This window comes from Strix aluco, chromosome 30 (genome assembly GCF_031877795.1).
Source record: "Strix aluco isolate bStrAlu1 chromosome 30, bStrAlu1.hap1, whole genome shotgun sequence".
Lineage (NCBI taxonomy): Eukaryota > Metazoa > Chordata > Aves > Strigiformes > Strigidae > Strix > Strix aluco.
In genome coordinates, this window is record NC_133960.1 from 335,650 (window position 1) to 363,218 (window position 27,569).

General features: G+C 63.3%; 1 protein-coding gene across 2 annotated transcripts; it reads right to left on the bottom strand.

Annotated features, from left to right (window-relative positions):
• Positions 1–27,500, bottom strand: SNX27 (sorting nexin 27). Of its 2 annotated transcripts, XM_074809280.1 has the most exons (13): positions 27,204–27,500; positions 16,030–16,261; positions 13,113–13,305; positions 12,739–12,803; positions 11,886–11,990; positions 10,676–10,754; positions 8,644–8,807; positions 7,428–7,517; positions 6,029–6,178; positions 5,657–5,785; positions 5,354–5,413; positions 3,470–3,532; positions 1–142 (listed from the first exon to the last, which is right to left on the bottom strand). In XM_074809280.1, the coding sequence occupies exons 1-13, from the start codon at positions 27,485–27,487 to the stop codon at positions 95–97; spliced, it is 1,662 nt and encodes a 553-aa protein (XP_074665381.1). In that variant the 5' UTR covers positions 27,488–27,500; the 3' UTR covers positions 1–94. The 2 variants fall into 2 exon arrangements, with proteins under 2 accessions (XP_074665381.1, XP_074665382.1); XM_074809281.1 differs by lacking the exon at positions 3,470–3,532.
• Positions 27,501–27,569: the final 69 nt, after the last annotated feature.

Consider the following 27,569-nt stretch of genomic DNA (forward strand, 5'->3'; position numbering starts at 1 on the left):
TTATTATTAATAATATTTAGTTTAAGGGCTTTAATACAATAACAGAATTTTAAGTGTTAATGGGGGGGGGGTTACGCTCTTCCGTGACGAGGGGCTAAGTGGCCGCATCCCTCTGCTGTGACCTGACCAGCTGAAAGATGTTCTGAAAGAGAAGGAAAAGGACGTCAAAGCGCGTTGTCAGCCGGGGGGGGCTGGGCTGCACCCCCCCGAGCTGCACCCCGGCCCTGGCAGCGCAGAAGGGACTGGGGGGACCCAGCGTGGGGGCAGCCTGAAGCGGGGAACTCCCCGCAGCACAAAGAGCCCCCAGCAAAGCGCCTGCAGTGCCCCCCAAGCCCCCCACCCCACTGTTAACAGCCTCAGGCTGCCCCCGAGCCGGCTCAGGGCGTGGGGAGCCGGGGGGGTCACAGCCAGACCCCGTCCTGCAGCTCCCAGAGTTCCCCCAGGCGACTCTCTGGGACCCCCCAGCACCGAGGAGCCCCCCCAGCACCGATGTCACCCACCAAGCTGAGCTGAGCCGGGGGGATTTCGTCGCGGCGCCGCTGTACCCCACGTCCTGGGTGCAGGACCCCAGCCCCGCTGCCGCAGCACCCCCAGCCTGGGCAGACACCCCCAGTTTCTGCGGGGGCTGCTGGCATCACTCCCCGGTATCCCAGTGCTGAGCAGCCCCACAACGATTCAAGCACCCGTCTCTGCCCCCCTCGGCCTCACACCCGGGTGCTGGACACCCCCCGGCTCCCCAGCAACACCTTCACCAGCCGGGACTGGAGCAGAACTGGTGGATACTGGGCTGCTGTGGGGATGCGCCGCGCATGAGGACGCCTGTGGCGTGTGGGGGAGCCCCCTGACAGCTCGGGGGTAAGGAGGTGCCCGGCGCCTGCTGGAAGCCCTCGACCCCTCGGTCCGGCACATCCCGGCTCCTCGCTGGCGCCCGGGGCCAGAGAAGGCCAATAACGCAGGAAAGCGGCTCAGCCCCAGGAGCAGGAAGGAGGCCAGGAGCAGCCCTGGGGATCGGACAGAGCCCCCCGGAAGCGCCCAGCTCCACCAGCACCCCCCTCCCTCTAGAAAAGGGCCAGACAACCCAAATAACCCAAATAACCCAAATAACCCAAATGCCACTTGCGAGGGCTGAGCCAGGCCGCGCCGGCCAGAGGAGGACGGAGCCGTTTCCCCGCTGTCCCCCGGCTCCCTCCCACGACCTCACCTATGAGCTCTGAGCCACCCCGATGTCCCCAAACGGAGTTTGTCACCTGCAGCGAGCCAGCCCCATCCTCCGAGGAGCCGAAACACGGCAGCCCCCTCCTGAGAAGGGACACGCCAGGGCCACCAGGGCCCCTCGGTGCCCAGCCCGAGCGAGGGCCCAGCAAAGCCGGGCTTTTATTTACGGGCTAAAGCTCGAGCTGCTCCTCCTGCGCACACCCAGCCTTATCAGCCAGCATCTGCGGTCGGAGGCAAGTCAGCAGATTACAGAGCACTAAATATATCTGTAAACTATCTGCCAAATTCCATCAATCTTTTTATTTTACGCTGGGGAGAGACAATTACCGAGCGACTGGTGGGAAACGCTCCTGATCTGGAAACAACCTTCCCTCCCCCGGCGCTGGGGTGGGGGGCACAGGCAGCGCTGGGGGGACGCACCGTGCCCCGAGGGGGGGTTTGGGGGTGGCGGGAGCCGCAGGGGTGATCCCCAGAGCAGCCCCCACCCAGGAGCTGCAGCCAAGGGCTCCTCCGAGCAAGTGAAACCAGGCAGCCGCGCATCGATCCGCCGGCACAACGATCCTCGCCGCGCCGGGGAAGGAGGACGACGCCGAGCGCCGAGGAGCGACCGGTTTGAGAGGGAAGGAAAAGCCACTGGCCTGGTTTCCATTTCCAGATCCAGCCTCGCGGCCCCGGCAGGAAGCAGAACCGAGCCCGGCACAAGCCGCAGGCGGTTCCTGCGCGGCGGCCGCGGGGCTCCCGGCGCTCCCCGGGGCAGCGCTGCCAGAGCGGGGGCAGAGGCGGCTCCTCGCAGCTTCGCCGCGTTCGAAGGCTGCGGCCGCGCCGATGGCACCAAATCCCCCCGGCTCTGCCGCCTTCGCCGCGGCCGCCGCCTCCTCCTCCTCGCTGGAGGAAAGCGGTTCACCCGCTGCGGGGACAGGCGAGGGCCGAGTTCGGGGCAGGCCCCGGAGGCGGCAGCTCCGCGCGCAGCCCCCAGCCCTCCCCGTGGGCAGAGCCGGGCGCTCCGGGGTCGCCCTCGGCGAGGTGAAGAGCAGCAGAGCCCCGGCGCGGCCCCGGCTCTTTGTTCCTGCGGAGCAGCACGAGCGAATCCCTCCCGGTGCCTCCAGGCTTTGTAGAGAAGACATCAAACACCCGCTTTTAAGTTTGAAGGGGCAAGAGAGGAAGACGCGCGTGACTCCGCACACAAAACCTCGGCCCGTTCCTCCTCAGAGGCGGCACACGGGGACCAGAGGGTTTACCCCAGCGCCATCGCGGGGAGCGTTATCGCGCAGGATCTGTTTGGCAGAGGAAGCGTGACACGGGGCGGGAGGCTCCCACACCCCCGCGTTTCACGGCTCTTTCCTCAGCGGGTGACACATCCCACACCGTCTCCGGCAGCTTTTCTCTTCAGTCAGACAGCGGCTCTTGCCCTCTTTGATGCCCGGCACAAAGCTCCCCGGCGGGGCAGCACCGCCCGGCGCCGCTGGGGTTAACACCCTTCAGCCTCACCACACGCGACTCCACTTTCTCCCTGACGAGTTCAATGAACCCGCAGCTCTCGCTGCGCCTGAGCAAAGGGGTCACATCCGAAGGGGGAGCGGGGCAAAGGGCCGCGGCGCACGGCACCGACCCAGCGCCCGATCGCGCTCAGCAGCCTCGGCCGTGCGCGGTAAAAGCCTCTGAGGGGGTAGATACCCCCGAGACAGGCAGGGGACATTCTGGGAGGCGTCCCGGTGCCTCTTGAAGCGATTTTTAGCTTTAAATCCTGGCCGGGGTGAATGGGAAACGGGCCGGGCAGAGCAGCCGGAGAGGGGAGCGCTCGGGTGCTACGACACCCGCGGGTCCGCTCGCTGCTGCCGCAGCGCTGTCGGCCCCTAAAGGTCTCTGCACCCCCACTGCAGGACAGCGAAAGGAAGCCCCCGCGCCGCTGGCCTGCGGCTCGCAGGACTCTCTTTGGTCCTTTACCAGGCGCGTGTCCCCTGTCCCCCTTCTGCACCGCTCAGGGCTCCGCCACCAGCCGCAGCGTCACCAGAGCCCAGGGGACGGGCGAGGGGGGCCCCCACGTCTCCACCGCCAGGAGAGAGGCCTTTAAGCACGAAGCCACCTCCACCCGAGGAAAGGAGCGGGGGGGTGTTTTACTTTCCAAGGAGAAGCCGCCACGACGGGACACGGTCCTGTGCTAAGGGGAGCGGGGAGCTGCGGGGACTCTACGCGGCAGCAGAGCGGCCGGCCTGGCTCAGGGAGCACAGACGCTGTTTGCTTCCAGCCCGGTTACCTTGCTGCACATATTGTCTTTACTGCAGTTCTGGTTATCCTTGTCTGTTGCTTCCTCCTCCACCTTTACAAGGGAAAAAAATAAAAAGGGTATAAATAAAAAAGCAGAGCCGGAGGGGATGGGAGGAGACTGAACAGCTGGTGTCGGGATCCAGGGCGCTCCGCGGACGGTGGGAGCTGCGCAGGAGCTGGGATTTGGGAATGAGCCAGGGAACCGCTTGGGCAGCCCCTGCGCCGCGGACCGGGAGCTGCAAAGATTTTGTTCCTTGGGGGGGCAGAGACGTCACCCCCAGCTGGGACACAAACCCCAGAGCCAAGTTCCTGGGCTCCGCGCGGGGAGCGTTCGGTGCTTTACGAAGCCGAAGTGCGTAACCGGGCGCTGCGGAGCCCCTCGGCCTCTTCTACAGGGCCCAGGGCCGGGACGAAGCGGGTCTGGGCTGCGGGGGGCTCCTGGCTGCTGCTCCCACCATCGTCCCCCGGAGAAACGGGCTGGTCTGGGCCTCGGTCTGCTCGCCCCGGCCTGCCTGCGGGCCTCTGCTCACCCGGGGGGGATGCACCTCCCGCCCCTCGAGCTAAGGCAAGCCAAGAATCCCCTTTTCTTATTTCCTGGAAAACTCTCGCGGGTTTACACTCCTCCATCGCACCGTTAACACCCTCCGGCGAGCCCGGCTGCCGGGGGCAGACCCTGCGCTCTCTGCGCGTCTCCAAGGTGCCTCCCACAGCCAGCGCGGTGCCAGCCCGGATCCAGCACCCCGATAAGCACCGACACCCCGATAAGCACCGACACCCCGATGCCCAGCAGGCAGGAAACTTCCAGGGAAGGAAGCGGGGGAGGCATCGCTCCGTTTAGGAGCCTCCACCCCCAGGCAGCTGCAGGGCACCTTTTCCTGGATTACGACTCAGACTCGTGGCGGTTAAGCCCTGGTTTAGGTACCCACATCCATCAGCTGGCAGAGAGGGGGTTGGGGCCAAGAGCACGGGTCAGAGCAAGAGCAACAAGAGCGGATCCAGCCTCCAAGACGGGAGAGCAACACCTCTGCGACAGCAGAGCCACGGGATGGCGAGTCAGTAGCCACACATGGGCAAACCCGGGCCAGAGCACCCCGGGGCCGGCCGACGGCACCCGGCTTTTCCTGCTGCGCTCTGCCGCCTCCCCGCAAGCGAAGGCGATGGGAGCCGTTCCTGGGGACGCCAGATGCGGGGCAGCCCCGAGGAGCAGCAGATGGGTGCAAGGGGACAGAACGAGGCCCTCGGGCGAGCAGAGGGCGGGGAAGCGCCGCAGCGGGGCTGGCTCGCGTGCACCTCCCCGGCCGGGGCTCAGAGTCAGGCCCACAGCGCAGCGCTGACAGGAGAAGGCTGAGCAGGCACCTCAGGCTGCGATTCAGAAAGAAAACCCAACCCAAACCCTTCCTGTTCGTCTCAGCAGCTTTTGGCTGGAGGCTCTCACAACCCTTTCTGAATAATTCAGCAACCTGCACCGTCTCTCCGAGGACCGACGCTTTGCCATCTGCACCCGACAGCAGACACCAGGGAGCGACCGGCCGCAGCCGCAGGGCCCGGGCCCGCGTTATCCTGGTCACCCACCGCTCTCCCGGCACCGGGAGCTCCCGGCTCCTGCTGCACCACGACACAAACACCCCCCACCCACAGAGCCCCGGCCTCCCAAAGTCAGCGTCCACCCCTGCGCTCCCCTGAGGGCCGGCACCGCCGCTCTGACCGATCGCTGCCCGGCCGAGCCGCTGGCAAGGAGCAGGCGGAGGCTCTCGCCACCACAAGCCTCCTGCAAGAGGTGCAGCCGCTTCCCTGCGGTTACGGGTTCACAGAATCACGTCGGTTGGAAAAGACCTCGAGGATCATCTAGTCCAAGCATCAACCAGGTTCTTACCTCCTTCCTCCACTTGAGCTCGCAGAAAACCCGCTCGAAGCACTCGTGCATGTAGTTGAACTGCAAAGAGAAAGCGGGTATCGCCCGGGGCCGGCAGCCCGGGGGGGCAGCAGCCCCCAGAGCCCCCGCCCGCCTGGCTCCAGCCGCTCCCCGAGCCGCGGGCTCCTCCTGGTGGCCACCGGCCCCTGGGCCACCTCCCGCCCCGAAACGCTGCGGCACCAGCAGCTCCTCCAGCTCCTGGAGGGAAAACCAGCGGGCTGGGGGTTTTTCCTCAACCGATCTGCGAAGAATGCGGGTACTTACGTAGGGGGTGAAGATTTTAACCCATCGGGGTTTCTTCTCCCCTCGTGCGTATTCAAAACAAAACGCCATTCCCTCCTCGTCCGTGTCCCACCGCTGCATCTCGTCCCATTCGAATGCTATTACCTGGTTCTGGGGGCAGAGGGGGGGTGAGGCCAGAGCCCGCAGACCCCGGGGAGGGGGACGAGGACGCCTGGGACGGCCGTGCCGCAGCGACCGGCAGGAAGCGGCCGCGGGAGCCCCGGGTGAAGCCCCGCGCTCCCAACCCCGCGAGATCCCCTCGGACGCCTCGCGGCAGCCCCGAGCCCCGGCGCTTCGGGGACGCGGCGCGAGGGCGAGGCGGGGGTTGAGCCCCGCGGGCAGAGCCCCCTTTACCTCCAGCTGACCCTCCTCGGTGCAGGCGTGGAGTTTAAAGTGCTTGATGCTGATGGCTGTGATGACGTGGCCCTTCCTCCGCGAGTCGCAGGAGCAGTGGGGGAAGATGATCTCGTTGTAACCGTCACACGTCCGTAACATGTTTAAATACTGCGGGGAGAAAGCCGCGGGCGTTGGCTTGCGCGGACGAAGGGAAGGGGGTGCTGCATCCTCCTGCTTCCCCCGCACGCCCCTGGGAAAGCCCCGGCTTCACCCCAGCCCGCGAGGCTGCATCCCCCCAGAGGCAGCAGGGTGCTAGGGGAAGGAAGGCAGGAGCCCCCCAGCTGCTCGATCCCCCCCGCAGAGCGCGGCTCCGTCCAGGCAGGGTACACGCAGAGCCCGGCGCAGCCCCGGCGCCAAACGCCCTTTGCAGGGGAGCTGGTGCCGCCGATCGGCGCGACCGCGCTCCCCGGGACGGGTCTGAGCGAAGAGCCCCGGGGCCGACAGCGCGGCTCCCGCCAGAGCCACCCCCTTGGTCCTTACGGGCTGAAGAGACCAGAAAAAGGGGCCGTGGGGCCGATGTGGGATCCGGGTTTCTCAGAGTCCTTCGATACAAACGCTACAACTCATGAAAAGGTCCAAAAGGTATTTTGGCTGTTTCTCCCTTTCTGAGCGTGGCCCAGATGAAGCAGCACTGGGGGGCCCTGGAGAAGCGCCGGGAGCATCGAGTCACAGCTCGGGACGGGGGGAAGGCAGGAGCTTCTCCAGAGCCCCAAAACCTCGTGTTTGCGCAGGGCAGAACCACGGCAAAGGCTGAAGGTTTCAACCAAGGAACAAGCCCCATCCAGAGCGGAGGAAGGGGCCAAATCCTCCAGCGCTGAGCTCCTGGCAGGACCCCCAGTGACGTGGGGAGAGGTAGAGGATGAAGTACTTGGACTTCACAGGCTCTTTGGGACACAGACGTCGTTGTCTTGACCTCCTGCCAGACCAGGGCCCTCCTGCACCTGGGGGGTGTGTGTGTGTGTGTGTATAATCTCTCTCTCTCTCAGTATCTCTCTCTAGAGGGTGGGTTATACCCTCTCCAAAGATTCTTCCTTTGGTCATTCGAAAGCCAGCGAGAGGAGCAGAACCAAACCAGCCAGGAGATAACCCGCAGGAGGAAGCGTCTATTTGCTGATCCTTATCATGAGTCAATAATTAACCTTCCTGGCTTGGCGCTTCAGGTGACCCTTGGGAGTCTGCCCCAGGGCGGTGCCCCCAGCACAGACCCCTCAGCGCTCCGGAGCCAAAGCAGCTCCGAGGAGAGGCCCAGGGGGGATCCAAGGTCACAGCCTCTCTGGGCGCCCTGTGCCCGGGCCTCCCTCCCAGCCACAGCACTGCCAATGGGAAGGGAAGCAAAGGGGACAGGAGGAGAACTCACCATGACCATCTTCCTCTGCTCACACAGCTTCTGTAACTGGTAGGACTTCTCCTCCGCTTTGATGTAGCCCTTCTTGACATCATCAACAGCCTAAACAGAGAGGAAAGGGGACCCAGGAGGTCAGACCAGAGGACTGGTCGCTGAGTCACAAGGCTTTGCTTTCCCTGGCTGCCCCTGGGGCTTCGAACAGCCACCCAAAGGCAGAGCCCCAGCGGTGACCCGTGTCCCCGAGAGGCAGCGGCTCGGAGAGGCTCCAAGAGGTGGTTCTTCGCACTCACCGCCTCCGCCACGAGCCTCCGCCCGCCCGGGGAGCACAGAGATGCTTAAGCACCTGGGCAGACTTTGGAAGGAGATCCCCTGGCAAGAGAGGATGGAAATGCTGGTGCCTGGAATCCTGCTTTTGCCTTCGGGCCCAGGCGAGGAGGGGCTGGGACAACCCTTCCAGGCCGACACAGGTGCTGGAGCGGCGCCGGCTGCTCCCCGCTGGGCCGCTGGCACGCAGATGTGCCTCCCCTCAGGACTCAGCAGGTCCCCAGCTGCACACCCCAGCAAGGACTCCTGCCCCTGGCACGAGCGGCGTGTAAAGCTGCCAGCCAGCGCAGATCCAGGCGAGGAGATCAAAGAGTCTGACAACTCCTATTTCTATACCGATTTGTACCAGGGGCTGGTACAGGCTCAGCTCGGAGAGCTCTGGGACAGCGGGTTTGGTGGCTGAGGCAGAGCAGGACTCGTGTAACTGAGCTCTGCAGACATCCACCTCTGGGCTGGTCACCCTAGAGTGGCTCTATACAAGCAATGGGAGAACCTGGCTCTTCTCGGACGCGCTTTATCCCAGAGAATCTGCATAAAGTGAAATGACAGGCAGAAACGTCTCCTCTCCTTGGGGTGACCGGGGAGAAGCCTGTTCCCCGCCTTCACTGACAACACACAGAATTGAGGAAAACGCATCCAGGCCGAGGAGCGCAGCCTCCCGTGATCCTTCCTGCTGCTCTGGGAAGGCGACGTCCCGCCCGGAGAGTGGCAGGAGTCCTGCCCCCCCGTCCGACTGCGGCCTGGCCACGGGCTCCCCGCGGCGCCGCCGATCCACCCAACCACGGGCTGCTGCTCCCTGGAGTGACCCGAGCAGGACCGGCCGGTACGCCGGGGGACAGCGTGGCCGGGGCAGCTCTGCGAGCGCCTCACCTCCGGTAAAGAGCTACGGCCCTGGGGCACCCACCTGGTGGAAGAAGTAGGTGACCGCCAGGTCGTTGTCGTTGAGAAGAACCTCCTCCTCTGTAGTGAAGAGCCATTTCCGGATGGTCAGGCACGTTCCCGGCACCGCCGAGGTGTAGTTCTGCACGTAGAGTTTGTGGGGGAATTCATTGGGCGCCAGTTTGCGCACTGGAAAAAGCGCAAGACACCGAGGTCAGCGCGAGGCGCCGAGGTCCGCGCGCAGCCCCGCACGGCGCCGGCAGCACCCCCGTGACCGGACCCGGCTCTGCCCACGAGTCAGCCGGGATCAGGAGCCCAACTCTGCTCCTCGCCGGCCCAGCCCAGCTCTCCTCACTACCTCCTGCCGCAGCGCCGGACCACGCCGGTCCCTCGCGATCGCATCGAGCGCGCCGGCAGGAATTCGCGAGGCCGAACTCCTCTCGCCGCCGAGAGCTCGGCACAACAGCCCGACTGCAGGCCCTGCCCGAGCCTCGGGGTCACAGCGTCCCCCCACAGCCTGAGGGGACTGGAGAAGGACCCCCCCATCCTGGCAGGCAAAACTCGCTGCGTTGCTCAGCCAAGCTGGAGCAGCTGGGCCCCCATCGAGGCGTTTACTGTGTTCAAATCTGCTTCCCCCAGCTCTGACGGACAAAGGCGGCGAGCGCCAGCGCGTCTCCTTCGTCAGGGAGGGACTCGGTCGCTGTCGTGCTGCAGATGGAGCTTACGCCTTCCAGAGAAATTAAATGGAGCGTATCCAGGCAGGAATAAACGTGGATGTTCGCAGCGAGTGTCCAGAAAGCACAAGCCATACGGGTTTACTGGAGTTTTTACTTTCCAGCGCCGTTTGAGAAGGGCAGCACGCGCAGGCACGGGGAGCTAACAGCTCCCATGAGAGTCTGACGCCGTGCCAGCGGCCGCAGCAGCCGCTGTCCCCATCCGAGGCTCCCGCGCAGCCCCGCCTGGGCGCTCCCCAAACACAACGACCCCCGTCTCCCCTCCCTGCCTCCGTGTCGCGCCAGCACCCGGCGACCCTCGGAAAGCGGCCACGAACCCGGTGGCGGAGGCAGCTCTGCGGTGCCAAGGCTTTAACGGGAGGGGGGTGATCTCGGCCGCCCCAGGGTCAGCACCTGAACGCAAACCCAGCCCGTCCTGCGAGACGGCTCATTTTAGGGGGGCTTTCAGAAGGTAAAAATCACCCCGGCCCTTCAGCCAGAACCTGTGAGGAGAAGGAACCGCCCTAAAAACCTCCTCCTGCAAGGCAGCGCTCGCAGTAACAACAGGGCGAGCGCGAGGCACGCGGAGATGACAACCCAGAAACGAAGGTGCCCAGCTCGGAACGAGAAACACACTTGGCTTAAAACCCAGCACAGGGGAAAAATAAACCACAAACCAACCACTGCACCCATTTTGTGGCGTGACCGCGACATTTTGGCCTCTCCGCAGCTTCAGCAAACGCAGCGTGAAGCTGGGGGAAATCGGAGATGGCTGCGGCCGGGGAGCGGAACCGCAGCCAGGAGACCCCGGCGCGCGCGGAGCTGGGACGGCGCTTACGGCCGTGCCAAAACCATCGCCCAGAATCCCACGGTCGAGCCTCAAATACCATCAGGACTTAACCACGGAAAGAGAGACGAGAAGCTAAGATGCAGCTCATGTGCACACCAGGACCCGGGTTGTGCAGCCCGAGGGTGCCCTCAACCCCCCTCCCAGCGCCCTCGCTCCGTCCCCAGCCGCCGCCCTCCCCTCCCGCGGACGCTCCCGCTTTTTCTAAGCTCGCTGGACCCTTTGAACTACAGTAAAACGCGTCTCTCCATTTCACAAAAAGCTCGTCTCCTTGAACTGCTTAAGAAAGGGAAAGTCAAGCGGCAGCCAAAGAGCCATCAAACTGCGGGCTCCTCGTTATCAGCGCCGGCTGCGCCTGCCCGATTCCTCCCGGGGGCTCCTGATTTCGTGAGCAGAGAGAAGCCCGAAACGAGAGTGCCAGCGCCACCGGGCTCCGCGAGCGCTGCAGAGCCTTCTCCTGGCTCGCTCGGCAGCACCGGGGGGATTAAAGGACTTACCAAAGGAGTGATTGATCACTTCAAACAAGGCGAAGTAGTTTGCGGTAATACTGTCCATCCCAACTTTCGCTGCCACAGCCTAAAGAGCAACCGAACGGGAAAACGGGGTGAGAAAAGCAGGAGCCAGCCGCTGGCCGTCCCGCCGGGGCAAGGCTGCCGTCAGGTTACTGCCAGGTATTCCCTAACCGAGGCATTAGCCCCACAGAAAACCTGAACTTTACTCTTCCAGCAAAACCAGATGTTTTCCCAGGCGAGGGCTCTCTCCTGCTCTCACCTTCCTGTAAACTGCTCCAGATTTCGAGTGCCACCACGGCTGATAATTAGGTCACCTTTTCTTCCGACGCCTCCAGCTTCAGGTCCCAGCAGCAGAGGTGCGTGCAGCTCCCCCAGGACTCCCCCCCCCGTGCCAGCCCCACAGCCAGAACCCTCAGCCCTCGGTGGAGGCGACGGGCAATTCCTTCGGCTGCGGCCCCCACGCACCCCGGACTGTGAACCCCGACTACGCGCAGGATTGTGCTGCGCAGAGCTGAGCTCCTGAGAGACGGATCCCCCACAACCCCTGGGCTCCCCCACAACCCCTCCAGCTCCTCCGCAACCCCCGGGCTCCTCCGCAAACCCTCCAGGCTCCCGCTTGCGGCAACACTTTTAGTTCCCCTGTCAGGAAGGGTCTCCCCTGCACCATCACATGTCCCCATATCCATTGACCGCTTCCGCTTTTCCTCCTGCGGGCCTGGTTGAAGTCAGTTCTCCTTAGTTTTCCCCTTCAAGCGCTGGGCCTGCAGCCGCCCACACACCTGCGCCCCGGCCAGAGGATTCCCCAGAGGGCCACGACCCCCAGCACCCCGCCTGCCGTCCGGCCCCGCCGCCAGACGCGAGTGCTGGTGGCTCATGGAGCCGCCGCCGCAGCGCGCCACGACGCACGGGCTGTCTAGTGCTTAGAGCCATCCGCCGGCTTTAAGATATTATCAGGGAAAATTAATTCAGCGATGACTGTGTCCTGGCAGCCAAGCCTGCCAGCGAAATCGCTGCTTCAGCACGGCGCAAGGTTCGGGTTTTCTAGTGCCCCCGTCCTCAGCTACAGCAAAGCAGCGTCACCGATCCTGCCGGCGCGCGAGAGGAGCAGAGAGAAGCGGGTGGGCGCCCGCGGGGCCTCGGTGAACGGCCGGATTGTGTTAATCCTCCAGTCAAGGCAAAACGAGAGGCAGCTCACCTGGTACACCTGGTCTGTAGTGCTGTTCTTTTTGACTCTGACTGTCACCGTCGTTATGTCTGGTAACGCTACTCGGAGCTCCACGTCCGAGACACCGTTGTAATTCTGAAGGAGGGGAGAGGAGAGGACAGGAATCGGCATCACGCAAACTCAGCCCCGAGCTCCGGGGACCATTTATTGCCTCGTGCTGGCTAATTAGAATGGTCACTTCTAATGACCAGCTGCTCCACAAGCCTCAAGAATCCCATTCCAGTCTGCACCAGAGCAATTCCGAAGGGCGGAAGGTGCGAGCTCTGCTCCGAGACAGGAAGCTGACGGGGCAGGATTTTCCATTCACGGGTTTGCCAGCGAAGCGCGAGCGACGGCTCCGGGACACGGCAGCTTCAGGCGCCGTGGAAAGGTTGGGAGAAGAGCAAGAGCTGAAGGGCAAAGAGCTGCTGCGGCTCGGCTCCGGGCAGGGGCGAGTCACACAGGCCGGCACCCAGAGCTGCCTCAGACACAGACACCTCGCAAACGCGAAGCTGGGCTGCTGCCAGCCCAGAAACCAGCAGGACAGCAGCAAATGTGGGGGTTTTGCGGGGTCCCCCCAGCCAGGGGACACCACGAGGCCTGGCGGCGGGTTCTGCTCTGCGCACGCCTCCGAGGGCGGCGGCAACGCTGCTCTGAGCTGCGGCCGCGGGGGAAAGCTTGCCTGTGCGCAATCCCGACAGCAAAGGGCAGCCGGGGGGTTTCTGCCCCGGTTTTGCGTTCGCCCGGCCGAGGCCTGGGCCAGGAACGCCTCGGCTCTCTGCTCCGGTTTTACCAAGCGCGTGCGGTCCCGGCAGAGCATCAGCGCCGTCGCCTACGTGCCTACCTCGTCCGACTCGGACAGGAACTCCTGCATGATGTCGCTCTCCCCAATGACGCGGATCGAGCACACTGCGGGACAGAGCGCAGGTTAGTGGGGTGCCCGGGGGAAGGGGGAGCCCTCCCTCCCCTCCCAGCACCGCCCCAGAGGCGACACGGGAAAACAAGAGTCTGTTCTGCGGGCGGCGCGACACAAGGGTGGTATCTCCAGCCCGGAAAAACCTTCTCAAAGCGGGCGCTTTCCAGGCTGGATCAGGTGTCCTGGCACGAAGCCTGATCCAGGCCGAATCCCCCACAACGGCAGGAGAACGGCGGGGTTGAGTAGCTCACGGAGATACTCCCCGTGGGGGAAACCCAGGCCCCAGGCACGCAGCCAGGTACCTTTCTCCAGGTACTCCTCCAGGCCTCGCCGCCGGGCGTCCAGCTGCTGCTCCGACAGGGAGAAGGGCCATTTCCCCGGGAGCCGCGGGAAGGTGAAGTTGGCAAATTCCCGTTTCAGGTTCTGGTGCAGGATGGCGAACTCCCGGTACCGCTTGGAGCAGAGCTGCCGGCCCGCCATGTAAACGTTGTAGACCTGCAGGGAGGAGAAGAGGCTCACTGCGGTGAGAAAAGCTTTGCAAATGCAAACCAGCACAGCTCTGCCTCCCTGGCGCCACGGGCAGCGCACGACTAAATTTGAGCTACAACGAGAAACTGGTGTGAACAGTGAACTACGCCACTGCCTGTCCCTGGAGCTGGGGGGTGGCCCAACTACCACCCCCACCCGACAGCAGCAGGAGCAGCGCGAGTTCGAGGGGCCTTTCTACTCCAAAAGGAGAGGAAAACCACCCAAACCCTTTGCAAAAGGCCCCGATGCAGCCGCCACGGCCTTCACCTGGATCATGTCCTGCGCTCAGGAGCTCCCCGGGGGGCACCGAGCCGCCACCAGACAGATGCCACAGCGATACCGCGCTGACTGCGCCGGCCGCTTTCGGCCACAGGAGCCTCATCCCCTTCCAGACGTGTCCAACCTACCGCTGAGCCTCCAGCCTGTCGCAGGACTGAGCCTCACGCTGCAGCCCAAGCCCCAGAGCTCCGGATTCAGGCTCACGGCTACTTCCCCCGGGACACAGAGAAGGTCCCAAACCCAGCAGGAGGTTTGGGTTGTGTGCGGACACGGCCCCTGGAGCCATCAGGCACCAACCGCCAGGCAGATCCCCGGGACAGGCAGCGTGAGGCCTTTTGGAAAACCCCCCGTTACGTAGTTCCTTCGTTACGCACGCACGCGTCCGGTTTCGTTCTGGACAAGGAAACAGGACTCTGGACCCAACCAGGGGAAACCCGGAGCGGAGTTGCGGTCGCAGGACATTTCTCAGCACCGTGATGCTCTGCAGGGAACTCCCTTCCCTTCATTAACCAGCCGCCTCCATTTTCAAAGCCAATCTGCTCCGTCTCGCGGGCGAGTTCAGCCAGCTCTTATCTAGGCACTGCGACCACGCCCTCAGCGATAAGGAGGTCCCAAACGGCAGCGGTACCTTAATTAGCTGCACCCGAGGAAAGGGATGCAGTGGGGAACAGTAGGTTCAGGCTTTTCTTTTTCAGGTTGCACAAGGGAAGTGTTTGCAACCGCAACCGTTCCTCCCGCGGGGAGGAGCATCGCCCTGCGCCGCGCTCCCGAGGCCGACGGGCCGGCAGAGCGCCGAGCGCTGGAGGCTCGCGCCCAAGATGCGCCCAGGGCGGCTTCAGCCGCGGCCAGAAGACTCAAACCCCCGACCTGCTCCCCAGAGGAGGGCTCGGGGCAGCCTCAGCTCGCTCGCCACCGCGTCTGCCCTCCAGGGACCTGCCCGACAACCCTCACGAGGGGAAAGCGCTCCAACAAACCCGCAGGTTTTCCCTGAAAAAGCAGCACCCGCCCAACCCCTCCGCGTCACCTCCAGAGATGGGGCTGGATCCGAAGAGCAGCAGCTATGGCCAGGCCGGAGAAGAGGCTCCCTTCGACCTGCCCCGCGCTGCGTTAAAACCCTCTGGTCTAGGCCCCTTCTGCTGCCCCGTGCGGCGCGTCTGGCGGAGCAGGGCGCAGGGAGAGGATCCCGCCCGTCCCCGACGGAGACGCGTCGGAGCGACAGGCTTTGCGCAGGAGCCCGACTCTCCTGGCGAGCGAGCGCTGCCGAGCCCTCCCCACCCCTCCTCTCTCGCACACACGCTGCTTCTGCAACACCGATGCTGGCTCGTGTCTTCCTTGGGAAGATGCCTCCGGCCTCGGCTGGGAGAGGACAAAGCGATGAGCCCGTTTGTCACCTGTCTCCACCACACAATCGTGTCCCGGGGGCGCCTGCTCCAGCCAAACCCACCCCCCAGTCCGGGAGGGTGATGGCACAAACCTTCCAGCCACGAGTCAAAGCAGCGGCATCGCTACGACGCCCGACGCTCGCCACCGCCTCCCGCCCACCCCCGCGGCTCCCGGAGCCCAGGGAGCAGAAGCGAGTCGTGGTCTGGCCACGGGCAGGACCGTGCCCCCACGCGGGGAAGGTTCCGCCCTGTGACGGGCTCCTGGCTCTGTCAGTCGCCACCTGAAACGTGGAGCCGGCGGCCGCGGGACGCAGGGCGCTGGAGGACGGGGCGATCGAGAGAGCTCGCGAGGAAGCAGGAGAGCTGAGCAAGGCCGGGCCAACCGAGGGGTTAAATACACCCCAAACGCTGCACGAAGAAACAGTTGTGCGGGGGAGCGCCTTTGTCTGAGCCCTCCCCAAACAGCTCCCTACAGCCACAGCCAGCCCTGGGGAGCCAGGATCAACCTGGAGCCTCGGAGGATGCGCCCGTGAGAGATGACGTTACCCAGGAAGACTCCAGCGAGTGCCACAGAAGAGGCAGGGAACCCCAAGGAAAAAAGAGTTTTTACAGCTATTTTCCCCCAACATTCTCTAAAGGGAAAAAATTCCGGAGATGGGAAACTGCTTCGAGACATCTGTTCCCTTTGGTTTTACATCTATCACAGATGCCCTTAGCGCTGGCTGTAAAACAGGAGATACAACATGAAAGCTTATACAAAATAATAACTTCCTACTTAATCGTCACAAGAGATCAACCTATTCCAGATGCATTAATAAAAAAGCTTCCCAGCACGTAGGAAATAGCTGCAGAAGAATAACCAAGCACAGTGAGAGCGAAGACAGGGCAAGGCTGAATCAGCGTCACAAACAATCAATAATAAAGTAACGAGCCTCCGTCCTGAAGACAGAGCGCTGCCACCAACCGCCGCACCCAGTGCGGGGCGCAGACGCCCAGAGGGACCAGAAGCGCCGTCCGAGCCCACACTAACCACAAACTTCTCGCCGTTCTGCTCCACGTGCTTGTAGGTGGGGATGGAGATGGGCACGGCTTGTTTCTCCGTGTAGTCGTAGAAGGACTGCCCCAAGGAGTCATCGCTGGGGTCAAGGTTATCGGCCTCGTGGGGGGGCACCGACAGCACCGTCAGGATCAGCTCCTTCTCTCCCGCGCGGATCAGGTCCACCACTTGCTTGTGTGTTGCTCCTTCGACGTTCACCCCGTTCCTGCCAAAGAGAAAGCAGACGAGCCGTAAGCCGGGCAGGGGCGAGCACCAGGGCCAGCCCCGGGGTCCGCCGCGTGTCTCCTCCCCGGCAAACCCCTCCAGCCTCGCCCGCTCCTGCCGCTCCAGCCGCACTCTGCTCTAAACTCCGCTCATCCTCCCCACTGACCATTTCTCGGGTTATTAGTTAGTTCTTTAGAAGGTTCATGCTCCCCCTTGAATATTTAAAACAGGTTTTGCAGTTTTTACCATTTCTCGGGGCCACGGCACGTTCGTGCCCAGAAAGGAGCCTTTTCCCATCAGCTAACGGCAAACGCACGGACACCACAGAATTGGGGAAGAAAACACGGAACACACGGTACCTCCTGCTCTGCGAGGGCCAAGCCCATCTCCTGATCCTCTGCAGCTCCAAAACGTAAGTGGATTTCCCTAAACCTGAACTGAAGCTTCCAGGTGAAGGAGAAGGCGGCTCAGAGAGCAAAGGTAAGTGATTTCAGAACCTGGTGCAACCACCCACCGAGACACAGCCCCCACGAGCCCCCGCTCCGGCGCGGCACAACGGAGACGCGGCTTCGCTTCAGTCACTTCCCGGAGCCTGGGAACACACCGTCAGCATCTCGCCGCCAAGACGCAGTACGGGGTCACAGAATCAGCCCAGCTCGCCTTAAATCAAGCGCAGGATTTAGCTTTCAATCCCCAGCTCTCCAATGAAAGAGAACAGCTCTTACGGCTTCACATAGATCATTTTTTATCGAACTTTTACTTAGAAGAATTGCCCTGGAAAGGTCTGATCTCAACTTACAAATCTAGGTGAGAGATGCCAGGCTCTGAACCAAGTTTAAAAAGCCCCAAGCGGCGCCTGTGAGCCAGAGCCAGCGCTTGTGCTTTGCCAGGAGCCCGACGAGCAGCTCCCCCCAGCCTGGACGCCACCCCAGTCCCCAGCCCGCGCAGGGCTCCCGCTGCAGGGCAGGGTAAGGAAGCAACAACCCTCGGGGGCAGCCCCCGGGCTCTGGGAAGCGCTCGAGGAGCCGCGCGCAGCTTTTACAGCGCAGGGAGAGGGAAAATCCCCCCTCCCCGGGCAGCCCTTCCGCGGGGCAGGAGCGTGGCCTCCAAAGCGGCAAATTCGGTCGCAGGGGACAGCCCTCGTGACCGAGCCGAGCCGTCCGCCCCCAGCATCGCCCCCACTAAAGCGACGTTCGCGCGGGCTCCACCTGACCGGTGCTCGCGGGCTGCTCGCCGACCCCAGATCCCTTCCGCTCGCCCACAACAAACCAAAGTCCTGCAGCGCCGCCGCCCCAGGACGATTTCTGGCGGGTGGGGGTGGCGGCCAGACTGCGCTCACGCGGAGCAGGCCGCTGTCTGCCCGCACCGGGAGGGGCGACCGGCCAAAACGCGGCTCCCCCGCACCCCCCAGTCCTGCCCTGAAGAGAGGACAAAGGCAGGAGTTCGGTGGCCGCCCCACGCTCAGCCTCGAGCCGCCTCCAGCCGGCAGCAGGGGCCTTGGGAGGACCCAGGCCACAGGACGCGCTGCTCCGTCTGCACAAGTCAAGGCTGGTGTTTAGTTACTCAGCCCCACTTAGGCTGGAACTAAGCTCTCAGCTCAACTTCCCACCAGCAAAGACCTCAGACACCGCGCTCTCCCTTCTGCCAGACCGAGAACAAACACGCTGCCGGCTTCCTCCTCTTCCTCTCCCAAACCCTCCTCAGCCCCAGGGACTTCTGCTGCCACCCGCTTCCTCCCGGAGCCGACACCAAACCCCGCGAGGGGGTAAGGACAGGGCCGGGGCTCCTGACAGTCAGACCTCAACGCGTTATTTCCTTCACCAAACGCCAGTAACACCCGCTGCCGCTCTCCGTCGCTCCCGGCAGGTCTCCGGGATCAGATCTTGGGATCAGACGCTGCTCCAAGAGCTGCCGCTCACCCCCTGCTCTGCGGCGGGTGGGAAGGAGCCGTCGGCACCGCAGGCGCACGGGGCCGGAGCACTCGCACCTTTGCAAAGGTCCCCACAGCAACCGGGGCTGGAATCATCCCCGCGACCCGAGGAGACAGGGGACGGTAAATCATCACGTGACAGAGGCAGCCGAGGAGCGGCCGGCGCGGCGAGGGGAGCACAGCTCAACTGCTCACGTGGCCACGGACCCGCGGGGCCCCAGAACCAAACGCACTTTTCCCAGAACAACGGGACACTCGGGCACTTTGCTCCTCAAGCTTCTGCCTCCACTTGGAGTTGGAAAGAAGATCCAGGCGACAGCTTCACCCTTCCAGGGGATGCGCACGGTCCCAAGCGAGGGCTGCGGAGCTGACGGCAGGGCCGGGTCCCTCCACGCCTTCCAGGAAGGGACGCGCAGACACAACAGCGGCGGACAACGACCAGCTCCAGTGACTCCGTCCCTCCAGGAGGGAGGTGCCAGCTCACAGCACTCTCCTGCGCGGGACGGGAGGTAGAGGAGAACCCTGCTCACGGTGGAGCGAACCGCTGCAGGTGCACACAACCCCTGGTGAGGGCTGCCCGCCGTCAGCAGCACTCGAAGAGCAGCTTCTTCCAACAAATCTCTTCTCTCAGCTCTCCGCCACAACGTGGATGTGGTTAAACCAGGAGCACGATGCCCTGGCACCTTCCCCTGCAGGACAGCGGGTGAGTCTCCCTCCCTCGGCGTGCGGGGGACGCCAGCTGCCCAGCGGGAAGGTCACTGCAGGGAAGCGCCGAAGCCGGGGGGCAGAAGCGATGCCGGAGCTGTTCACTGCACCGTTGGCCTGGGCAACGCGGAGCCTTCCCGGGCTGGCAGGGGCACCCCCGCCTAAACGGGGCCACAAGCGGCTCCCAAATGCTCTCGCCGCCCCCCAGGGAGCTGGGAAGAAGTTGTTCTCCTCCTGGCACCGGGTGAGGGTTGGTCTGGCTCGATACTTGCCACGACCAAGGGCTGACGTTGGCTGAGCTGAGGGCAACCGTCTCCCCGCAGCAGAGGGAACACCCGCCTGTGCCGCGGTCCAGCACGAGGCCGAAGACGCCTGCCAAGACAGGCCCGGGCCGTGCCCCGAGGCAGCCGCACGCTCTGCTGCCCGCTGACACCACGGCGAGGGCAGAAACCCCGGCGGGCGCGGGGCGAGATCAGGCGCTGCCGCCTCGGCACTCGCCCGTCGGGGCTCGCCTGGCGCTGCAGAGGAAGCCAAGCTCCAGAATTAGAGCCGCTTACGCCTAACAGAACATCTTCGGCCTGCGGTTCGGCAAGCTCCTACCGCAAAAAATACATGCTGGGGGGCAGAGCAGACTGGGGTTTGTTCGCTGTCAGGAATTTAAAAGCCTCTCTGAGACTGAGTTTGCAAAGCACCAGGCCGAAGACGGCAAGCAGCGGCAGGCTGGCACGGTGCCCTGGCTGCAAGGGGGATGAGCTGCTGAAACACCCCACTCGCTCCCCCAAACCCGCTCTCTCCGCCAGCACAGCGCGGAAAACGTCTCACTCCCCAGCTGCGTTTGAACACGGGAACACCCGTCAGCAAGCGGCAGGCACAGGAGAGCCGGGGCACGGAGCACGTGTCCGACAGAGCAAAGTTCCCCATCAGGCTGACACTAACGAGCAGGATCCCCAAGACAGAGAACATTTCACTTCTCCCATTTGTACGCCGAATGACTCATTTTCCGCAAAGACTTCTTAAAATTTCCCAACTCTCTGTCTGTCAAGAGATGACAAGGAAATTTACTGCAAGAAAGTCTGCAATAAGCTTCCTGGAGATGAAGCCCACAGCCACCTCCGTGCTTCGTTCAGGCAGAGCACTGACCACGCCGACAAACCGTCCGAGGGAAAACACCCCAGAAACGGCTCAAGTCGCCGTTAAGGCTTTGCCTGTTGGCAACCCCCCCCGCCCGCAGGGCCACCACGGCCAAGCGCAGGTCAGAGCTCTCCCACGGCGTGGCACAGCCGCGGCCTCAGCAGCAGCTACCGCACCGCGACCGCGCGTCAGCCGCCCCTTCACGGGGCTGCCAAGGCCCCCGCGCCCCCACCCAGCGCTTTGCAGCTTCCAGCCCCCGACGCTCGGCTCAGACACGGCTGGCTCCAGCTCTGGGCAGGGCTGGACGCTAAGCCTGTAAAATTCAATATGTCACCAGGAAGCTCCCTGTGCTCCCGCTTCTTCTGTAACACGGCGGCTCTCAACGATCTTCAGCTGCGGGAGAGATTTGAAGCGCGGTGCCGAGACGACGGCAGCGGTGACGGATCCCTCTCTCCTCTGGGAAGGGCGGCTGAAGGAAGCCGAGCGCTGAGGAGGAGCCCCAGCAGCAAGCGCAGCCGCCCCGGGGGTCAGCAGCCTCCTCGGGAGAGGCTCTGGAAACACAGACCAGCAGCTCACGAGCTTACGGGACACAGCGGCGGGACAGCTCTGCCGGAGCAGCCGCAGAAACAGGCGCTTCGCCGTCTTCAGCCCCCTCCCTCCTCAGACCCAGCTGACACCAAACACCGACAGCTCCGCGCGACGCCACCGACAGCACCTACGGGGTGCGTTCGCGAAGGGGCAGCCCCTGCACCCCCCCGGGGAGAGCCCGACCGATCCCCAGCAGCTTCAGCAGCCGCAGCTCCTTGCAGCCGATCCCAGAGGAGCGCGACGTGCGGCACGGCACACCTGAGAGCACGTGAGCTAAACGCTCTCCCCCACGGGCAGCGTGTTTTCTCCCCGAAACGCTCAGTCCCCAAAGCCAGACGCCGTCGGCACAAGCCTTCCTCAAACTGAGCCACCCCAGGGCTGCTCCGCTGAGGCCCAAGCAGCATTTCCCCATTTCTAATGGCTCGGAGCAGAAGCCAGCCTTCCTCTTTCGCAGCCGAGAAATCCAGACTCTGTCCGATATTATTCCAAGCAGATAAAAAGCACCCAGGAAAACACCAACAAGTGCAATTCCAGTGACCTTTCCTGTTTCTCCTCCGTGGGAGAGACCAGGAGGAGGTTGGGGGGGCAATTCCCATTTTCACAGAAGCCTCTTCCAACCCCGAGGAAGCTTTAACCGTCCCTGCACACACCGACAGGCTCTGCTCTGGCAAACAGTGCGACCGCCGTTCACCCGCCCCGGCCGCGAGAGCAGCGATTCCTCGCGAATGAACACTCTGAAACAGCCTGGGAGGAGACAAAGGACGTTAACATTTCAGAAGGTTAAAAGCTAAATACTCCTGAAACGCAAACACGTTTCCGCACAGGTGGAAAGCTATTAGTCTTGCTGAAAAAGGAACATTTTGGGGCACTTGTAAAGCCAAACCTGTATCAAATCCACCCTGGAAACGCAGGAGCAGGTAATTGCGATCAGCTTCCACCCAGAATAGGAGACACGACCTCGGTCGAGGCCTCCCTGGTTCTCCCTGCCCTGAACCATCAGCAAAAGCACCCCGAGGAGGCCAGCGACGGACGGGGCCGCTGGACCGCAAGCCCCACTGCTAGCGTGGAGCTGGACTTGCAAGCGTAACCTCCCTGACCGACATCAAAGCAGTGATTTTTATCTGTTCCTTTTTTAGACCCAGATTCTCCTCCAGCTCAGTTCAAGCTGCTGACGACCAAGTTCAAGGCTCTGACGGCGGCTTTGGTTTCCCAGCCGCGCTTTCGCAGAGCTCCGAGCAACACCAACGAGCCCCCCGAGGGCTCTGCAGACCACAGGCTGAAAACCACCGTCACGAGATGCTCCCCCAGAGATGTCAGCGAAGAGCCCGGCAGGGTCTCGCGCTCCGGCTCTTCGAAAGAGCATCCCAAGCCCGACGGCAGCCTGGAGCACCCGCGTTCACGAGGCCTCCTGACGACGTTTCGTGAGCGCAGGGCTGAGTCCCGGTGAAAGGAAACTCTCCCCCCACCCTGTATTTTGTTCACACGTCGTCGTTTCCCCTGTGCTCAGACTGAACAAGGGAGGGAAACGACGGGGATGCGAAAAGCCGCCGCAACACCCGGGCACCGGCATCCAGCACATCCCCAGCAGCTCCTCCCGTCAGGAGCGGAGCGGCCGCTCCCGCTGAGCCTACAGGGTCTGACCCATTTGCTTCGTTATCTCGAGACGAACAAAGCGGGAGCGGAGAGCACAGGCAGCAGAAACGGGTTTAAATTTCTCCAGCTTCAGTCATCGTGCCCATTCCCAGGCACGTACCGAGTTCTGCTTAAACACACTGCAGAAGTGTTAAACCGGGGCAGATAAAAAGCCTCTCGCGTTTATCTAATTGTGCGCTTAATGGAAAACCCAGCACACGAGGGTTCTTCATTTACCCACTGCTGTTATCTCGCAAGAAAAAAAGATACATTTGCAGTTTCTCACTCAAAGAGCTCACACCAGCCTTCCCGAGCACACCGAGCACAGGCTGCAAGCGCAATCAGGAGACCCGAGTCGTTCCAGTTCTAATCTCCAGCCTTAACTGGGCAAATCCAGTGCCCCCTCCAGCCCCGTCCGCAGGAGGCGCAGAGACCCCGACCCACGGAGAAACGCTCTGAGAACGCGCGCAGGAAAGCGAGGGCCGGAGCCTGGAGAGGTTGGGGTGAATTCGGGAACGCTACCGGGAAGACGGGGGGAGGAAAGGCGCCTCCCAGCGGGTGGGCGGAGGGGTTGGGGTCGCCGGGCTGCACGTCAAAGCCGGGGGGTTCCCCAGCTCCTGCGCCTGCAGCCGCACAACAACCACCCGCCTCCGAAGCGGCGAGGGGGCTGCGCATCCCGTCTCCCACCTCCTTACCACCGCGGCGTGCGGGACGAAGCTTCCAGCACCGATTCAATCCGCTTCCGGCGCTGGCTGAGGTCAAGGCAAGAGGCACCCTTGAAGCCTTTGGCCGAGGGGAAGCCGCTGACCGCTCCGTCAGGTGATTTTCTGGCGGCGCCCTTCGTGCGAGCGGCAAAACGTTGCCGCCTCGCTTTTACAGATCGTTCTGGCCTTTTCCAAAGCAGAACCGGCTTTTTCTGTCCCACGTTGAAAGACAAAAGTAGACTTTAGGCCAAGAAGAGATAAAGAGTTTAACCTCCTGGGGGAAATGCCCTTTACCCCGCGCACCAGGCACCCGTCGCTCCCCAGGGGTCAGAAGCAGCCGTCTCCGGTGGGGTTGTCCCGTCCGGACCGAGGGGCATGACGCCCTCCCTCGCGGCAGAAGGTGCTGCGACCGCTTCCGACGTCTCTGCTGCGGGATGGAGGGATGGAGACGGCTCCTCCGGCCCGGCGGGACACGGGACCCCCTGCCCTCGCAATCCCACCTCGGTCAGACCACGCTTCCGCCGCACACAGTTCAACAACACGGAGAACAAATCCCTCCTTGATCTGTTCAATTATTTTTGAGCGAGCTCCCTGCAAGCAGAGCAAGCGCTAGTGAGATTTTCTTCCCTGTCAAGATTAGTTATGATTGTCATTCAGGGTGATAATCAAGAACTAAATTAGCTTTCATTGTCTGTCTCCAATGCCCTCAACACCCACAAACACACAACCAGCTAAGAAGATTAGGGAGCACGCCATAGCTATGCTGCAAAACCAGCCTTCGAAAGCAAGAGGTCTGAGCTCGAGGCTGGATACGGAGCGCGATGCAGCAAAGGATGGTGAGAAAGGGCTTTGTAGCAGGCGCAGGACTCTGAATAAACCCGTCAGCACCTGAACCGTCCTCCGGCTTTGGATGAGGACGGGGAAGCAGGTTGTGCTCCACCTCGCAGAGGAAAACCACGCTCCTGCCTCTGCGGTCGGAGCAGGGCCGGGAGGTCTCTGGGGCTTCCAGCGCTGCAGCCACCCAGAGCGAGCTGGGGAGGAGCTGCGGGGCCGCAGAGCCCACAGACGGGCTACCAGGGGCTAAAAACCCCGCTAAAACCTCAGTAATTCCATCAAGGCCACGCAGTGGAAGAATCTCATCTCTCTCCCAGGCCAGTTTCCTCGGAGTTGCAGGAGGTGGAAACAAAGTCCGGCTTGGAAATAAACAGCCTGTGCAGAGAACACCCAACCCGCACGTGCTTTCGGCACTCGAACGCGACGCGAGAGCCGCAAAGACGCCGAGCGGCCAGCGGTTCCTCCCGAAGCCCCAGCGCCCGGCTCCAGACCCACAACCCGGCTTTCGGCGAGTTCACCGCGACCGCTGAACCTGCCGCGGGTCCTGTGGGCCACGAACCGGGCGCCGGGGCCGGGAGGGCTGCGCCGGGGCTGGGAGGGCTGCGCCGGGGAGGCGGCAGCGGCGGCGGATGGGCCCGTGCCTCCCGGGGAACCCCACCCCCACCATTGTGTGCAGGGTGCTGCTGGGGAAAGGAAGGGAAATCAGAGCTATTTTTGGAGTCTTGTTTTATTGTTTTCTACTCCAACTCATACCCGTGCTAAGATTTACTTGCTGGAGTTGGATTTTAATAGACCCAGGGAGAAGGAGCGTCTTCTTGGCAGGGACACAGGGACTTCACACCGTCAGAACGTGGCTGGTACCAGGTAGTATTTTTCAGGTCGATTCACGCAGCCAGGTTAACGAGAGCTGGTACTGGAAAAGGGCGAGAGCCAGCCTGGCAGCACTACAAGAAGATACACGGGCCAATTAAAAGCGACTTCTCCCGGGAGATGAGAAGTGGCAGATAAAGCGAGAGGAATTCCCCATCCTTCCAGCCGCTGCTGCTCCCTGCCCCGTGGAGGGGGACGCCGGGGTCCAGAGAGCCTCCAGCAAACACCCCCGTGCCCCCTCATTAAGCCCCGTTATCTCCTGCAAACCCCGCGGCGTGGTCTGGTGACAGACTAAAGGTCGGGCCCTCGCCCTGCGCCACAGAGACACCGGGGATTGAACCCCGACTCCAGCACCGGCCTCAAACCTACCTCCGATTTCAAACGCGGCATTTTAAGCGTTTCCCCACAGCGGGCACAAGGGAGAATTTCAGCTCGGCACCTTGCAACGCATACAAAACATCTCCCCTCGGTCAATAAAGGCTGTTCTCTCAAGCTGATCCTCCAGGTGCAGAATTCACCCCCCGAACGGTTCTTCTGCACAGAAAAATCAAAGCGCAAAGTATTTGGGTCACGCGGGAGAGCGCCAAATCCCGACAGCAAGCTTCCTGCAGGGCTCGGCCGGCTCTCTAGCCACGGGCTAGTCAGAACAGATCGTCTCTGCTGGGCCCAAACACATGCTGTTGTCCTTCACACACTGCAGCCTGCAAAGACTGGCAGCAAAGCATTCCTGCTGCTGTGAAATCCCTGTAATTAATAAGTAATTGAACTTAACCAACTCAGCATGAAGTACAAATACGTAAGGACCAGGAGGCATCGCACAGCTCAGCACGGGCAGAACCAGCCCCAGGAACCACAAGACGAAGGGGACCATGCTCAGAGAAACGCACCTCGACAGGCCGAGGCTACAGAAAGCCCTCGAAGAGATTTAACCGATGCCAGTCCGCAAACACGGGCTGAAAGTTTAAGGGTTTTTTTTGGGGGGGGGAGATCTGTTTCAGCACAGCTGAAGCATTGCCACGGAAAGACGTTTTCAGGCTCGCGTTACAATTCTCGCTGTGGAGAGACAGCTCCTGCACGGCCCCGCACAACCCGCGGCCCCGCTGACCCAGAGGAGGAAAAGCCAAGCGGCCGGTCCCAGCCCCGAGCGTCCACTTCCCTCTCTGCCGCCTTCTGCGCGGCCGCGGCGTGGGGGGGCGGCCCCCCGGCCTGCTCCCAAAGCGGGGGGGTTTGTCCCGTCCTTGCCCAGCCGTGCCTGCAGCAGCAATCCTGCCGTGCCAGATCTCCTCCTCCAGCACCCTCCACGTCGAAGCCCGAGGGTCCCGCTCACACACCTCGTCCCGGCCCCCAGCTCTCCGTGAGGGCACCCGTGGGCTCGCCCAGCCCAGTATCACCAGTTTCTGCCAGCCACGGGCCCTTCCCCCTGCTCTCCCCTCCCAGACTTTCTTGGGGTGAGCTCCCCCTTCCTCCCAGCCCCCTTCTTTCCCATCTCCGAACCGACTTCCCCTCCTCCCCAGGGATCTCTCCCGGAACAGCTTTTCTCCAGGAGCTCTGTGCAAATTCCCCACCGCGGCCACCCCCTTCCACCAGCCCCTTCCCGGCCGGGGGGGGCAGAGCCGTGGACATGGCTCCTACAGATATTTCGGCAGCTCATGAGCCCTTCCTGCTCTGTGACCCAAGCGCTGCCCCCCAAAACGAAGGCGAGGGGAGAATCTCCGCAGGGATGAGCTGGTGAAGGGGACCCCAGATTCACCCGCCAAGGGAGGGGCTCCCTCCTGAGGCTGTGACCCTCCACACACCCCACAAAGAGGGGGATCCTCTGAAGAACCCCCTAAAAAATGAGTGCCTCGCCTTCAAGCAGATGGAGACTGTGTCCCTCCGCCCCCAGAGGGTTCCCCAAAGCCCTCGGGGAGGAAGCTGCTGGCCCACAACTCCCTGTAAGAGGAGGGACCCTAAAACCCTCAACGAGAGGATGAAGACAGCCCCCAGCCCCCTCTGCATAGAGGGGTCCCGAGGGATCAGAGGCCCCTCATAAGGGGTCCCCAGAGCCCCCCAGCGAGGGGAGGCCAGACCCCTTCAGGGCTCCCGGTGAGAGGAACCTGCCCCAGCACCCCCAGTACGGGCTCCCCAAGCCCCCTCTGAGAGGAGACCAGACCAAACCCCCTCATCAGGGACCCCCAAAACATCCGAGCAGACCAACACAGCTCCTCGGGGGAACGTCCCCTGGGGGCCCCCCCAAAGCCCCCGGTGAGAGGAGAACAAACCAGCCCCCCCAGCCCCTGGAGAGGACCAGCCGCCCCCATAAGCCCCCCACATCCCCAAGGAGGGGAAGCCGGCCTAGCCCCCCATTCTAGGCTCCCATAAGCCCCCCTCTAACCCCTCCTCACGACTCCCCCCGCGAGGCTCAGCCCCCCCCTCCCCAGAAGGACACCCCAAGCCCCCCGCGAGGCCCAGCCCCCCTCGGGACTCCCCCCACCCCCGAGGCTCAGCCCTCCCGCGGCGGGGCGGGGGCGGGGTGGGCGGCAGCGGGGCGGCGGCCCCCCCGTACTCACACCTCCAGGATGCGGTCCCCCTTGCGCACCCCGGCGCGGTCGGCCGCCCCACCGCCCAGCACGGCGCTGACATGCTGCAGCGGGGCGTAGAGCTCGCCGTTGATGCTCCGCAACTGGCCGCCCTCGCTCACTTGACCGCGGACGTTGAAGCCGTAACCGGACTCCGACTTGACAATACGGACCACGCGGGGGCCGCCCGGCCCCGCCGGAGCCCCCTCCCCGCCGCCGTTCCGGTGCGGCGCCGCCGCCGAGCGCGGCAGCCCTTCACCCTCCTCGTCCGCCATCTTGGCGAGCAGCGCCCGGCCGGCCCGTCACGCGACCGCCGCGCCGGCCACCGTACGGCCCCGCCCCCCGCTCCTCGCGCGA